The sequence below is a fragment of the Salvelinus sp. IW2-2015 genome, linkage group LG2 (genome assembly GCF_002910315.2).
Source record: "Salvelinus sp. IW2-2015 linkage group LG2, ASM291031v2, whole genome shotgun sequence".
Lineage (NCBI taxonomy): Eukaryota > Metazoa > Chordata > Actinopteri > Salmoniformes > Salmonidae > Salvelinus > Salvelinus sp. IW2-2015.
In genome coordinates this window covers 3,897,994-3,915,085 of record NC_036839.1, presented here as the reverse complement: position 1 = coordinate 3,915,085, position 17,092 = coordinate 3,897,994, and the positions used below count along the sequence as shown (strand labels likewise).

At 41.8% G+C, this 17,092-nt stretch overlaps 1 protein-coding gene across 1 annotated transcript in view; it reads right to left on the bottom strand.

Annotated features, from left to right (window-relative positions):
* dnah7 (dynein, axonemal, heavy chain 7) overlaps positions 1 to 17,092 on the bottom strand; it is a 184,405-nt gene that overhangs the window by 160,473 nt on the left and 6,840 nt on the right. Inside the window, 13 exon segments of the mRNA XM_024000724.2 lie at positions 6,761 to 6,839; positions 9,340 to 9,467; positions 9,958 to 10,230; positions 10,433 to 10,612; positions 10,847 to 11,030; positions 12,903 to 13,022; positions 13,189 to 13,314; positions 13,642 to 13,714; positions 13,892 to 14,072; positions 14,187 to 14,277; positions 14,418 to 14,598; positions 15,039 to 15,141; positions 15,381 to 15,452. Of these exon segments, the coding sequence (XP_023856492.1) occupies positions 6,761 to 6,839; positions 9,340 to 9,467; positions 9,958 to 10,230; positions 10,433 to 10,612; positions 10,847 to 11,030; positions 12,903 to 13,022; positions 13,189 to 13,314; positions 13,642 to 13,714; positions 13,892 to 14,072; positions 14,187 to 14,277; positions 14,418 to 14,598; positions 15,039 to 15,141; positions 15,381 to 15,452 (1,791 nt within the window).

The following is a 17,092-nucleotide window of genomic DNA, read 5'->3' as shown; positions in this document are numbered from 1 at the left end:
CACTGGCACTCCCCATAACCTCTATGTACAAATAAGAGAGTAGGTCTGGAATCAGTGTGGAAGGATAGGATGATTACATAGAAGGATCACAACGCTTTTACATGATGGTCTTTCTGGTGGGTGGGAGAAATAACGAGGAAGTAACTTCATTTAATGCTGGTCGCTATTATTAGAATGTCTACAGTGCGAACAGTGAAATAATTWATAAATCATGTTGCGAGAGGTACCGAATCTGGGCAAATAGGTGCAGGAACAAACAAAGTCAAATTTGAGAGGTGCCGGATCCTGTTCAAATTAAGCACTGCACTGGTGGATGACTAACTGATAGTAAACGGTAGGCAGGCTATAGTAGCCTATGCATCCGAATGGAGAATGGAAGAGATTTATGAATAAAAATAGCTCATTTTTAATCGTGGCCACCAGGTTTCACTCCAGTAGCCTACAGGCTTTTTGAGGAGATACTTTCACTGTCTGACAGGTGGTAGGCTAATCCGCTCCTCAAACTAGACTCTGTATGCTGTGCGTGTGTGAAAAATAAAATTATGCTAAATTATGCAAATGAACCTATACTGATAAGCATGACCGGTCAAATGTATTTTTGCTGTCTAACCAATTAACGGTTAAACGTTAACATCCCTAATATTGAGAATATTTGTCTATTGATTTGGCACATTTTTCAATATATTGTTGAACAAAGTAAACTCTACTGGCATATCAAAGTTCCAGAGTGGGATATCAGCGAGTTTTAAAGTTATGGCCCATTATATATGGAGAAATTGGCATAGTAGGCAATAAAACCTATTACAGCCCTCCTTTTACTTGTATCACTGGACACCCTGCAAATCACCAGCAGAGGGGGACTATTTTTAATGCCAGAGTTCTCCCCAGGATAATTTAAGAAGGTGGTGCTGCTGAGTATGGCCGGGGGGAGGCCCGGAGGTGGGCAGTGCCACTTTGGACTCAGAGATTTTTTTGAACACATGTAACTGCCATTTCCTGCAATCTAAAGAAACATGTTGCCTTGTATGATAACCAATAAATGTTGGTAATGTTTACAAATTGGATTCTAACTCTAAAAGCAGCAGAGATCCCACTCTGGAACTTTGATACGCCCCGTAGAGCAGGGACTACCAAACCTTTTTGTCCCGCGACCCCATTTAAATATAAACCACAATGTAAAAAAAGGGATGTAATCAACAGCCAATGTTTACTTTTTTAATTGGGACGATGATTGTCTATTACAAATCAGTCTGACAGTACTTTTGACCGTATTTCAATATGAAGGAAGTATGGTTTGAAGTGACTAAAATCCATCAGAAAGGTATTAGGAAGTTAGGAAAATCAACAGGCAATAATTTTGTATGATCTTCTGTGTAGAAGAGAACATCATGACTGATGTTCTTATTCCCCCAGTCTGATTTAGTGCCTGGTCTTCTACACTCTGTTCAAATTAGGCTTATGGGCAATGTTCCTGGGAGTCTTATCTTTCAGTGATGTGGTCATAATATTTTGTTGCTTAAATCGTTCACATTTTTTTACAKATTTATTTTACTATGTCAGTATGTATTTGTTGTCAATGTTTTGGCGTCAAACTAGTGGCAGTTGTGAAAAAAGTAAATAGTTGGACGAGGTGCAAAGGTAATGCCATTGTTAATTAGATGCTTTTTTCATCAATTAGGATATTTTCTCTTCAACCATATGTTCTATCTACTAGAAACTCATGAACAATATGTAGACAGATATAAACAATGCATACTACAATTGAAAATACATATTATACGTACAGTCGTGGCCAAAGGTTTTGAGAATTACACAAATATTAATTTTCACAAAGTCTGCTGCCTCAGTTTGTATGATAGCAATTTGCATATATTCCAGAATGTTATGAAGAGTGATCAGATCAATTGCAAAGTCCCTCTTTGCCATGCAAATTAACTGAATCCCCCCCAAAAAATTCCACTGCATTTCAGCCCTGCCACAAAAGGACCATCTGACATCATGTCAGTGATTCTCTTTAAACACAGGTGTGAGTGTTGACGAGGACAAGATTGGAGATCACGCTGTCATGCTGATTGAGTTRGAATAACAGACTGGAAGCTTCAAAAGGAGGGTAGTGCTTGGAATCATTGTTCTTCCTCTGTAAACCACGGTTACCTGCAAGGAAACACGTGCCGTCATCATTGCTTTGCACAAAAAGGGCTGCCAGCAAGATTGCACCTAAATCAACCATTTATCGGATCATCAAGAACTTCAAGGAGAGCGGTTCAATTATTGTGAAGAAGGCTTCAGGGTGCCCAAAAAAGTCCAGCAAGCACAAGAACCGTCTCCTAAAGTTGATTCAGCTGCGGGATCTGGGCACCATCAGTACAGAGCTTGCTCAGGAATGGCAGCAGGCAGGTGTGAGTGGATCTGCACGCACAGTGAGGCGAAGACGTTTGGAGGATGGCCTGGTGTCAAGAAGGGCAGCAAAAAAGCCACTTCTCTCCGGGAAAAACATCAGGGACAGACTGATATTCTGCAAAAGGTACAGGGATTGGACTGCTGAGGACTGTAATTTTCTCTGATGAATCCCATTTCCAATTGTTTGGAGCATCCGGAACAAAGCTTGTCTGGAGAAGACAAGGTGAGCGCTACCATCAGTCCTGTGTCATGCCAACAGTAAAGCATCCTGAGACCATTCATGTGTAGGGTTGCTTATCAGCCAAGGGAGTGGGCTCACTCACAAGTTTGCCTAAGAACACAGCCATGAATAAAGAATGGTACCAACACATTCTCCGAGAGCAACTTCTCCCAACCATCCAGGAACAGTTTGGTGATGAACAATGCCTTTTCCAGCATGATGGAGCACCTTGCCATAAGGCAAAAGTGATAACTAAGTGGCTCGGGGAACAAAACATCGATATTTTGGGTCCATGGCCAGGAAAGTCCCCCAGACCTTAATCCCATTGAGAATTGTGGTCAATCCTCAAGAGGCGGGTGGACAAACAAAAAACCCACAAATTCTGACAAACTCCAAGCATTGATTATGCAAGAAGGGGCTGCCATCAGTCAGGATGTGGCCCAGAAGTTAATTAACAGCATGCCAGGGCGGTTGCAGAGGTCTTGAAAAAGAAGGTCAACAATGCAAATATTGACTCTTTGCATCAACTTCATGAAATTGTCAATAACAGCCTTTGACATTTATGAAATGCTTGTAATTATACTTCAGTATTCCACAGTAAAATCTGACAAAATATCTAAAGACACTGAGGCAGAAAACTTTGTGGAAATTAATATTTGTGTCATTCTCAACTTTTGGCCACGACTGTATATACAATCATAAATACCAAAGATATGGTAATTATATAAGATAAGTTTACATACACTTAGGTTAGAGTCATTAACTAGTTTTTCAACAACCCACAAATTTCTTGTCGGTTAGGAAGTCGGTTAGGAAATCTACTTTGAGCATGACACAAGTAATATTTCCAAAAATTGTTTACACAGATTATTTCAATTAAAATTCACTATCACAATTCAGTGGGTCAGAAGTTTACATACACTAAGTTGACTGTGCCTTAAACAGCTTGGGAAATTCCAGAAAATGATGTCATGGCTTTAGAAGCTTCTGATAGGCTAATTGACATCATACCTCCATACCTTCAAACTCAGTGCCTCTTTGCTTGATATCATGGGAAAATCAAAAGAAGACTTCAGAAAATAAATTGTAGACCTCCCAAGTCTGGTTCATCCTTGGGAGCAATTTCCAAACGCCTGAAGGACCAATAATTCATCTGTACAAACAATATTAAGGCAAGTATAAACACAATGGGACACGCAGCCGTCATGCCGCTCAGGAAGGAGACGGATTCTGTCTCCTAGAGATGAACGTACTTTGGTGCGAAAAAGTGCAAATCAATCCCGGAACACAGCAAAGGACCTTGTGAGATGCGGAGGAACAGGTACAAAAGTATCTATATCCACAGTAAAACAAGTCCTATATCAACATAACCTGAAAGGCCACTCAGCAAGGAAGAGCCACTGCTCCAAACCCGCCACAAAAAATCCAGACTACGGTTTGCAACTGTACATAGGGACAAAGATCATACTCTTTGGAGAAATGTCTCTGGTCGGATTAAACAAATATAAGACTGTTTGGCCATAATCACCATCGTTATGTTTGGAGAAAAAAGGGGGAGGTTTGCAAGCCGAAGAACACCATCCCAACCGTGAAGCACAGGGGTGGCAGCATCATGTTGTGGGGGTGCTTTGCTGCAGGAGGGACTGGTGCACTTCACAAAATAGATGGCATCATGAGGAAAGAAAAAATATGTGGATATATTGAAGCAACATCTGAGACATCAGTCAGGAAGTTAAAGCTTGGTCGTAAATGGGTCTTCCAAATGGACAATGACCCCAAGCATACTTCCAAAGTTGTGGCAAAATAGCTTAAGGACAACAAAGTCAAGGTATTGGAGTGGCCATCACAAAGCCCTGACCTCAATCCATGGAACATTTGTGGGCAGAAATGAAAAAGCGTGTGCGAGCAAGGAGGCCTACAAACCTGACTCAGTTACACAGCTCTGTCAGGAGGAATTGGCCAAAATTCACCCAACTTATTGTGGGAAGCGTGTGGAAGGCTACCCGAAACGTTTGACCCAAGTTAAACATTTTAAAGACAAAAGACAATCTTAAAGACAATGCTACCAAATACTAATTGAGTGTATGTAAACTGGGAATGTGATGAAAGAAATAAAAGCTGAAATAAATAATTCTCTCTACTATTATTCTGACATTTCACATTCTTAAAATAAAGTGGTGATCCTAATTTTTACCAGGATTAAATGTCAGGAATTGTGAAAAATGTTGTTTAAATGTATTTGGCTAAGGTGTATGTAAACTTCCGACTTGAACTGTAGATGCAGTAAAGGAGTGAATGGAGCGCAGATCATTCCATTGAGCATATTTAACGCACATTCAAACAATCTGATATAACAAAGTGGATATTCGTCAAATCCTTCAAGATTTATGTATTACAACAGGCACTTAAGTCCGATTTTGATATATTTGGCTGTTTTCGGTGCATAGCATTTAGCAGACACTTCTTCTAAATYTTAACTACCATTCCTATAAATGGGTTGGCTGACAACGTGACGAAAACAATGTGCGTGCTTCCATGGGGCAGAAGTCTGCCTGTTGTTGTGATTCTGGATGGCCAGATTCCTAGCAAGAATGACAAGAAACTGCAATGTGGGGAATCGTAAGTGGCTTGCGTCATCTTGTTATCAAGTCAAATCTAATTTTATTTGTCACATGCGCCGAATACAACAGGTGAAATGCTTACTTTACAAGCCCTTAGCATAGTTAATAAAACAGCGAGTAGCAACAGTGTAAAAACAAAGGGGGGGTATTAATGTAAATAGTCCGGGTGGCTATTTGAATAATTGTTCAGCGCTCTTACGGCTTGGGAATAGAAGCTGTTAAGGAGCCTTTTGGACCTAGACTTGGCGCTACGCTACCGCTTGCCGTACAGTAGCAGAGAGAACAGTCTAGGACTTAGAGTCACCGGAGTCTTTGACCATTTTTTGGGCCTTCCTCTGACACCGCTTAATATATAGGTCCTAGATGGCAGGAAGCTTGGCACCAGTGGTGTACTGGGCCATACGCACAACCCTCTGTAGCGCCTTACGGTTGGATGCCGAGCTGTTGCCATACTAGGCGGTGATGCAACGGGTCAGGATTCTCTTGATGGTGCAGCTGTAGAACTTTTTGAGGATCTGGTGACCCATGCCAAAACTTTTCAGTCTCCTGAGGGGGAAAAGATGTTGTCGTGCCCTGTTCACAACTTTCTTGGTGTGTTTAGACCATGATAGTTTGTTGGTGATGTGGACACCAAGGAACTTGAAACTCTCGACCCGCCCCACTACAGCCCCGTCCATGTGAATGGGGGCGTGTTCGACCCTCCTTTTCCTGTAGTCCACGATTGAGATCATGTCTTGTTTTGAGGTGTTTTGACTGATTTCATGTCAATGCTAATATGGCTAAAATTCGCTAGCTAACCAACAACTAACAATGTATTTGAGAAACAACGAGTGGTCATTGTGCAAATGTATTTGTCTTTTCAACAAACATTGGAGACGAAATATAGCTTACACGTTGTCAACAATCTAAGTCAACATCATCTGTTGTGTCCCATGGTTGCGCGCACATTGTTTTTATTGCTAAACAAACAACCTGTCAATAAGCTGGTTAGCATAGCTAGCATACAGAAATCGTTGGTGGTAGTCAACGTCGTTTTTAACCATAATGCAGTTGATTGGTGACGATGACATGAACATGCGTTGGGGTTGACATCCTTACAAGCATTTTACTCCGATTTTTACGTCAACATGATGTGAAATACACATATTAAACAATAGCCTAAATGTAGGCTACTTTTTCTGGGGGGCAATGAGGAGATTCAGGATCTTTCCCCCACGTGTTTCCATGGCAATTCCATTGTTTTGGTCAAGTTCGATTGACCTCTTTACCGCAACTATTGGTATAGATTTTCTGTTAATTACCAAAATTACTCAAGATTCCAGTAACTTTGGTTATAATTATTTTTCGATTATTCTTTTAGATACAAATGTCAAATCTGTTAACAATCCTTCCTCCAAAGGACTGTTCTATAGTTTACATTCTGTGGAAATCCCCCAAATCATGGAATTTTATGTCTGGGTTTCGAATCACTCATGATACACACTACAGCAGCAGCAGCGAGTGTAATGAGGGACCTTACCTTGAGCTCCATCAGTTCCTGTGTGTTGGGAGGGGTGCTCAGTGCATTGTCTGCGATCTTCTCAAATTCATCACAGAGCCTGCAGTCACACACACGCAGGCACACACAGGACACAAACACACGCATYCACACACAGGAGATCTGGTAATTCATCACAGAGCCTGCAGTCAGACCATATTAGAGCGAACTCAGAGTCGTTGGCAGCACAGCCAGGCCAGAGCATGAAAGTCTGACTAATGAATGATAGCACTTTACAGGGAGCTCTGAATGGTATTGGGATTTAAAGGTCAATAATGTAGGGCTATAACACTTGTTTTTGTAAAAAAAAGAATACTTGTTCACGAAGTGGGGTCAGCTAAGGTCCTGCACTCTATTTGGTATTGGTCAAAAGTAGTGATGCACCGATATGACATTTTGGCCCGATACCGATATCCGATATTTTCCTTGCCAAAAAAAAAACAATACTGATAACCGATATTTAAAATTTTAGCGGCCTTTTAAGCATTAACYCACACACATGGACGCAGCGGTCTAAGGCACTGCATCTCAGTGCAAGAGGCCTCACTAAAGTCTCTGGGTCGAATCCAGGCTGTGTCACATCTGGCCGTGATTGGGAGTCCCACAGGGCGGCCCACAATTGGCTCAGCGTCGCCCGGTTTGGCCGGGGGTAGGTCATAATTGTAAATAAGAACTTTTTATTAAGTGACTTGCCTAGTTAAATAAAGGTTACACACACAACTGACCAAAAAGTTATTTTGTTGGCATGTCCCCATTACCAGTAAAACATAATCAAAACCTATTTCTTTCACTTACTTGCTGTGATGATTCATTGTTCATTTGTTCAGTCATTTCATTCTCAACCAGGATTTATATGGAACGCCGTCTGGGTCTTTGCGTGTCAAAAAACATACTAATTAACACTATTTGACATGTCAAATAAGATTGTTGACCAATCAGGACCTGAATATGACTGCACGTCACATAATAATTTAAAGCATTCATACATTTTTTACGTAGTTATTACACATTGATTACACTATCACTCGTATTTCATATGTCACAACGATTCATCGATACGTATGCTATGATGCTGTCACAACATTCATCGATACGTATGCTATGATGCTGTTAAAGTTGTCTCGCGCACCTACAGTGCTGGTCATAAAAAAAAAAAAATGTTGGCTAGCTCATGGATGCAAACAATGTTCTTCCCCAAAAACATAGCAAAACGAAATAATCTGTTTCAGTAGCTATAGTTAGCTAGGTGTCATCCTCTAAAATAACCCTAATTTATAATACAGTCCTTATTTGATTAATGGTGGTCGGACCCATCTATGTGAAGCTAGCCACAATAAGGATTAGCCTTCATAAAAGTATGGCATAATTCTACTATTTGTATTCATTTGCAACACTGTCAATGACATACTTTTATTTTGACGGCAAACCGCAAATTCCACTTTTGTGCCTAATTCTTATTGTGGCTAGCTTCACAACACATAACCTGGTCCGGRCGAGCCTCACTAGCCAGATGAAGCTAGCTGGCTGCTTAAAACGTTAGCTTTGGGCAACAGGGTTAATTAGCTGGCTAGCTATTTATTTTCATGGACTGAAGTTCAATTTCAATAGGCGAACAACAAGTGGCAACCCAGCTAATACTTACAAGGATTCATAAATCATTGCTAAGAATAATGAAAATGACTGCAGTTTTTACTGGTCATTGTTTTCAGGCTGGTTGTATTGGTGCTAGCTAGGTACCAAGCTAAAGCTAGCTACCCCAGGAGTTGCGGTCGAACAAATTATGCTTTATTACCAACGCGGTATTGTAAACACATCGTTCGTGGCCGGTGTTTGCTTGTTTGCTGACTTTTTTGTACAGCTTTGACAGTACTACTGTATCTTTTTTGACAAGCAAAGATCCAAACGGCGTTCCATAGTATGTATGTTGTGAAGCTAATAGCAGTGACGCTATTACTGTGTAACTCCGGTAGGACAACATCGGAAAAATAGCGCACTTGGTAGTGTTAACTGGTGCTCGACAGAACAGTTGATTGTCAAGGGCAATGAATTCCATTATCTTGGCTTTAAAGGATTTCACCTTTTGAGTTGTCTCGCTAAAATGTTGTTACTCTTTCAAATGACTGCTTGACATGTTGACTGCTCGATCCTCACAGCAGACATTGTGGGCTAGTTTATGAATGCTGTGTTGCACGTATAGCGCAACATTTTACGTGGCGTCATGACGTCACGTACCTTCGTTATATAGGTATGAACGTCAGCTTTGACATCGGTTTTTCACATCGGGCGTTAAACTAGATATTGGCCGATACCGATGATGGCATTTTTAGCTAATATCGTCCGATTCCGATATGTTCACCGATATATCGTGCATCCCTAGTCAAAAGTGAGAAGTTTGATTGCAGAACGTATTTTTATGCCCAAGGTATTTCTTGAGGAGAACCTTCACTCTGACAGAGCACTTTCTGCAATGGCCTCAGGGATGATTTTTGTGTGTGCTTTGTTTAGGCCTAAGGTTCATTCTGAGAGAATGGGAATCTTCACAGGGTAGAAAAGTGACTCACTTCTTGTTCATTTCCTGGTGGTTTTCCAACATATGTGTGACCAGATGTTGCCGCAGTCCCTCGGCACGCTTCACCAGGGCACGGATCAGTTCGTGGCAGTGTACTTCAAACATACCCAGGCGCACCACCTGTTGTGCACAATATGGCAGGGAAGAGAAGACAATGGAAAATCTCTATTGCAAACCATGTTTGAATGACCAAAGCTTGTTAACAATGCTGCTTGAAACTAGTGTTGTAACTCTAAATCCTAGCAGCACTTTATCAAGCTCAATACCAACAGTGGTTGCATTAGCCTATCACTTCTCTAAATGACTGCAGTGAAGCATATCCTCCAAACAAATCCAAACAGTCCATACCCTCAGGCACCCAGTATCTATTGAGTATATCCCCATTTCGTATATTTACAATTTTCCAGGCCTAAATGTCCTCAATAAAGATAAAATGTGTTTCACCTTCCTTTGTTGAATTTACTTTTGAATGTAGGCATACTTATTTAACGTAACTCTGTTAAAGAGGCGTATGGTGGGAAGGGTGGAGGCCAAAATGAGCAATTCAACTTCCATAGGGTATCTTTAAAATGGACTAAAATGTAACATTTGGTCTAAACTAGATCCACACCTTGCTGGAGCTGTACTGGATCTCATCTGCCAGCTGTTGGTAACGGGTGACCTCCATCATGATCTCCGGGAAGGAATGCTGCTCGCGGAGGAACTSCTCCACGTCATCCTGGGCCTGCTGGGACACCAGGGGAGCGTACTTGTCGTAGAGTCGCACATGGTCCAGAGGCCCGGCACTCTCCTCCCAGATGACCCTCCTCACTTCCTCCTGCTGGGCCTGCATGATCTCCGGGAGGACGATGGGCTTGAGTGTGCTCCCGCTCTGGCAGCCCGGCTTGGGAAGAGTGTTTTTGGATGGAAGGTGGATGAGGTGGGTGTTAAGTCTTATACTCGTGCAGTAAATTGTGAGGGTAAGACACACAAACACAGTAGGATGTCTACTTCTTCAATTCAAGTCAAAGAGATACACAGTGGCACTGTCATCCCAACACACAGACACACACACACACACACACATATATATATATATATATTACCCATTCTGAGTAGAGCTTGGTCTCCACGCGCGGCACCAAGCTGATGGATTTCAGCATGATGTCGTAGACGTTGAGAAGGATGACCTCAAAGTCTTTGAAGTCAGGCTCAAACTTGATGTCATTCTCATCCAGGATCAGACGCAGGACAAAGCCAGGGTGCTCATAGGCCCTCACCGAGTACTGGGAGATAGGACCCTAAAATCAAAATGACTGGCATACACTGAGCGTGTGTGTGTGTGTGTGTGTGTGTGTGTGTGTGTGTGTGTGTGGTGTGTGTGTGTGTGTGTGTGTGTGGTGTGGTGTGTGTGTGTGTGTGTGTGTGTGTGTGTGTGTGTGTGGTGTGTGTGTGTGTGTGGTGTGTGTGTGTGTGTGTGTGTGTGTGTGTGTGTGTGTGTGTGTGTGTATTGTAGTTACCGGGTCCTGGGAAATTAGGTGTGTGTAATCCTGGATGGACTCCAGTGCTAGACTCTGGAGCTGTGAGGCCATCAGGGCAGCCACACAGTTGAAGAAGGACTGCAGTTTGGCTGCGTTGGTGTTGCTGGGGACCAGCTTGCGTTTGTTCCCCTGGTAGTAAATGTGCTGAACTTCGGGAAACCACCTATTCATAAGCACAAAGTTAGGTTATAGGATAGAAATGGAAGACAAGACACAGCCCGGCTAAGATGCTACTTTTCACTGACATGCCACCTCGGAYGCCTGCTACAGTTATTTTTAGGTGTTTGGTAGTATCAAGCACAGGAGGTTGGTGGCACCTTAATTGGGGAAGATGTGCTCATGGTAATGGTTGGAGCGGAATAAGTGGAATGGTATCAAATAACACATGGGGTGTTTCTCAATATGCATTCTACTGTGCTCCACACTCTCATGCGACGAGTGTAATCTCCGACGATGTTCTCTTGAGTAAGTTCTTGTGAGGACGAGAGTGTGGAATGCATAAAACATTAAATTTCAGAAGCACTCGCACTCCCCCTACTGTATTACCTCACGTTTCACCTCCCCATTCACTGAACCTTCTTCCAGCCAGGACAATGGCAACAATAGACGAAACAAGATATACACAAAGCAACCGTTTTACTTCATAACGATCAGCTAGCTATATGTGAATCGTAAAAATCTATCTAGTCAGGCTGTTTAACAAGTAAAAATGAATATTATGCAAGATAGATGTCAATTCTTCGTGGGTAGCTACCTAACAATTCTTTGTGGCTTTCTGGCTAGCTAACAGTAGTAGCTAGACAGTTAGCCCTATTGACTCATGGCCTTGCGATCTACGGTACGTAGGCAGGTAAACATGCCAAAACTAACACAGCATGCATTTATTAACGTATCAAGATAAAATATTGTTGTCAGGCAACATATGACATGTGAATAGTCAGCATTTCATTATCGCTTCAGCTCATATAATGTCCACCATTGATTTCAAGAAATCGTGCGTCATTTTTTTACTTTGCTGCGTCATATTTCTTTGCATAATTTCCGTTGAAGCTTGCATCGATGCATGTTTGAAAATATTTAGAAACGAAGTACGCTTCTCGAATGTGTGCTCCATTTCACATGCCTTGATTTTTACTCATACTCTGACCCTGCCATGCCCCAATTTGCATGCTCAGAGCACAGTAGTGTGCATTTTGAGAAACACCTATGGTTTTCATGTGTTTGATGCCATTCCATTTGCTCCGTTCCAGCCATTATAATGAGCCGACCTCCCCTCAGCAGCCTCCACTGGTATCAAGTGTTGGATTATAGCTTGAAATATGCTTTTTCATGTTACCATATTAGAACTTATTTGATTGCWGTATAATGAATGTATATGTTGAGGTCAATGGAGGGATAACAACTAGGTGTATGGAAAGTTACTGAGTGAGGAAGGAGGAGTGCAGAGAGCTTACATTCTGTTAGAACATGTTATTGTTAAATCTCAAGGATCCTATAAGGAGAGGGAAATGGTAACCGTCTGGTTTCAGTAACAGATAAGGTAGGACAGKCGTGAATTAAGAAGGAGTGAGGATTCGGGCCGAGGTCAGGTCAGATGAAGTGAGAAGGAACAGTCACCACTTAAGGTCTTGCCTAGCAACAGAGATGTATTGACTGTCTAGAGGTGCAAGGAGTGGACTCCGCCTAGGAGGGTATAAATATATGTGCTTGTGTAAACATGTCTTTGTCTTTGCAGCCTTTTGACCCAGTGGGTGAATAAACATGGTTTGAGCTTTGACTACTTGTCTGCTAGTTTTTCACTCTGTTTGTCAGAACCTAACAAAAGTCAATGTGGAATCGCTTGCTAGTTAGCAGTGCACTTGTAGRATTCATCCTGCAAGTGACATCAATCCTCCTGAGACCTGAAGTAGTTGTTTCCTTTTTCAGCAAGGGACATGGCTTTTGTGGGGTGACAGGAAATGTAAGTGTAAAGTGTTAGTATGCAGGTCACTGGTTCTAGTCCAGTGGGAACCTACTCTATTACATGTACTCATACTTTTTGAGGAGGATGTCCTTGGCACACTCAATGTGTCTGGTGACTAGATGCTGGAAGATGGAGAGCTCCATGGACTCCTGCCTGTTCTGGAACTCCTCAACATCGATGAGACGCATCTTCCTACAAGGAGAACGCAGGGGGTGAGAGATTAAAGAAAAAGAGAGGCAGACATAGAGCAGAAAAGATGACAATACTGAATATAAAGGCTTGGGACAGTGAAAGAGAAGAAAAATATAGAAAGAAATAAGACTATGAGAATAGGATGGTAGGATAGAAGTGTACTCACTTGAAAGACACATGCCACAGGTCCAGCACTGATAGCATAGTGGGGTTGATGGAATGCAGCTTGTCTCTCATCCTCTTTTGGGCATAAAGGAATGATTTGTTCCATGGTTTAGGGACCACCTCCATTCTTAAGAGTGAAAATTATGTACAGCAAGGAAAAGAGGATAAGAAGAAGTTTAATATTTTTAAGAGGAATACAATTTGACAAAAAAAAGGATAATTAGAACATTTCAACCAACATGGTCTTCGTCAAGTAACTGAAGACCACGACGGTCAAAATGTTGCTTTATTAAACAACCAAGTTCGGGAGCAACAAAACACTCAGGGGACATTCCTTTTTTTCTATAGGCAATTAATCTGAGCCCATGTGGTTTCTTGTCCATGTAATAGGACCAAGTGTGTTTCAAAGTACTGCARACATTGTCACATTCTCTCTCCATGTTATGGGACTTACTCAACTCTGTGAGGAGGAACATCTTTGACCTTGTCTTCATCGTTTTCCCTCGGGTCCCGAAGTACGAAATCCACTGCAAACAGCGGCAACAAAACAACATGACTAATTAAAAAGCAAGACTGTGCAGCAAAAGGCTAATAATAGATATGCACATTTTAGAACAGAACCTAGAGAAAAATCTGAGTCTACAGACAGATATGCCTTAATGATAATTTAAAGAACAAAGATGGATTTGTGTTGGGTTAGGTACCGATGGCTTTCTTCACACTGAGAAGGTAGTCCTCCTTCATCTCGTCTGATAGCAGCTCTATGGTCCTAGTCAGCCTCTTCAGGTGAGTGGGCACCAGGTCCAGAACATTCTCCAGCCAAGAGTCCTCCATGGCTGCCACATGCTCTGTGTCGATCCCATTGCGGATGTAATAGTAATATCTCTGACAAGGTGGACATAAAAAGATAAGACACATTAAAGAGCTAATCCACAGTTGCTACATTCATTTTTGGACCTATTAATTAACAATATACCCCAAAATGTCACCTTCCCTTACCAGGATATCCTTCTCTGTAGCTGTGGGGGACCCACAGGTAGGGGGCTGACTGTCCTCCATAATGGTTTTGCCACTGGCAGACTCATGCTGCCTGAAACACGGGGTAATTTGGTGAAAGGAGAATGTTGTATTTCAGTGAAAAGTGCTACCGAATGTCAAGTGAGTCGGTGTGTGGATGCTTGGATGGATGGAGATGAATAGGCAATGTATGGATTGATTGATTGGACTCACAGGATTATGCCGACCAGGGCACTGCGGAACTGCTCCCGGTCTTTTTTGGGCTGAGTGTGGCTACTGCTGCGATGTTTGGAGGACTCTGATGACAGGCCAGCCTCTCTGCCCTGGGAGTCCTCCACGCCTCTGCTCAGGCTCTGGTAACGCCTGGTCCCCGACCCTCCACCCAGCACATCTCCTACAGTGGACAGTGGAAACACGTCATTATAGGTCACATAAGACACTTACGGGGGGGGGATTATAAAGCATAGTATTGCCTTCTCCACACAGTTACAGTGGATGGACTTTATCATATAGGTCACAAAGAAACATATGGGGCATTGGGGTGATGGGAATATATTCCACGCAGTTACAGTATGTGAGGCTAAGAAAAAAACATGGTGAGGGAAGTCAGTTATAAAAATCCATCATTTTTTTACCACTCAATTTACAGTTTGTGGAGGGTGTGTGTATGTTCAAAAAGTATTGTTCTTATTGTAAGGAGCTATGTCTACTCATTGATTGCAACATACAATATGCTGTTCTCCATTAGAGTCACCTTTGGTTAATTATGTTTTGAAAACTATAACGAAGTTGAAACTATGTCCAATTTGCTACATCAGTGAGAACATAACTTACTGGACAGTCTAACTGCCGCCCCAAAGCCATGGGACTCTCRTCTGACTGGCGGCTGCAGGACAAAGGCAGGAGCTGTCTCCTGCCACTGGGGTTTGGAGCGGATCTTTGYAGACAGATATAATTGAATAGTTTAGTGCAAAACGAGAGAGTACGGGACTAATAAATTAAAATAATTGGAAATGTAACAATTAGATGGTTAGTTATTTGAGTTACACCACCCACACTTTCTATGAAGCAAAGCCAAGACATTATGCTTAGTCTATATTGGACAAACTTGTCTGTTACATAGGCTTACTGGTTAGCAATTGCCAAAGCCTGGGAGACTGATGTTAGGGAGCGTACCTGTGGAAGCTGTGGTAGGAGGCGGTTTGGACTGTCAGGGATCTTGGTCAGCTTCTTATTATGCAAAGACTTCTGTGAAGGGAACGTTGAACATTGTCATTCGGACCTAGGTGGCTAGCTGGACATAACAAATGTCACTGAGTAACAATCGGAAATGATTCAGATGCCCTGACTTTTTCCACATTTTGTTACATCCTTTTTCTAAAATGGATTAAATTAAATGTTCCCCTCATCAATCTATACACAATACCCCATAATGACAAAGTGAAAACAGGTCCTTCAAAATTTTTGCAAATGTATTAAAAATAAGAAACTATAGTTTTGGCAAGTTGGTTAGGACATCTACTTTGTGCATGACACAAGTATTTTTTCCAACAATTGTTTACAGATTATTTAATTGTATCACAAWTCCAGTGGGTCAGAYGTTTACATACACTAAGTTGACTGTGCCTTTAAACAGCTTGGAAAATTCCAGAAAATGGTGTCATGGCTTTAGAAGCTTCTGATAGGCTAATTGACATAATTTGAGTCAATTGGAGGTGTACCTGTGGATGTATTTCACGGCCTACCTTCAAACTCAGTGCCTCTTTGCTTGACAAAATGGGATTTTTTTATTCTCTACATTGTAGAATAATAGTGAAGACATCAAAACTACGAAATAACACATATGGAATCATGTAGTAACCAAAAAAGCTTTGCACACTCTTGGCAATCTCTCAACCAGCTTCATGAGGTAGTCACCTAGAATGCATTTCAATTAACAGGTGTGCACAGTTAAAAGTTAATTTGTGGAATTTCTTTCCTTCTTAATGCATTTGAGCCAATCAGTTGTGTTGTTTTACCAAATAACCCTATTTGGTAAAAGACCAAGTCCAAATTACGGCAAGAACAGTTCAAATAAGCAAAGAGAAATGACAGTCCATCACTACTTTAAGAGATTAAGGTCAGTCAATCCAGAAAATTTCAAGAACTTTGAATGTTACTTGAAGTGCAGTGACAATAGCCATCAAGCGCTATGATGAAACTGGATCTCATGAGGACCGCCACAGGAAAGGAAGACCCAGTGTTACCTCTGCTGCAGAGGATAAGTTCATTAGAGTTACCAGCCTCAGAAATTGCAGCCAAAATAAATGCTTCACAGAGTTCAAGTAACAGATACATCTCAACATCAACTGTTCAGAGGAGACGGCGTGAATCAGGCCTTCATGCTCGAATTGCTGCAAAGAAACCACTACGAAAGGACACCAATAAGAAGAAGAGACTTGCTTGGGCCAAGAAACACGAGTAATGGACTTTTGGTTCCAACCGCAGTGTCTTTTTGAGATGCAGAGTAGGTGAATGGATGATCTCCGCAGGTGTGGATCCCACCGTGAAGAATGGAGGAGAAGGTGTGGGGGTGCTTTGCTGGTGACGCTGTCAGTGATTTATTTAGAATTCAAGGCACACTTAACCAGCATGGCTACCGCAGCATTCTGCAGCGATACGCCATCCCATCTGGGTTGCGCTTAGTGGGACTATCATTTGTTTTTCAACAGGACAATGACCCAACCAACCTCTATACACTGCTCAAAAAAATGAAGGGAACACTAAAATAACACATCCTAGATCTGAATGAATGAAATATTCTTATTAAATACTTTTTTCTGTGCTGACAACAAAATCACACAAAAATGATCAATGGAAATCAAATTTATCAACCCATGGAGGTCTGG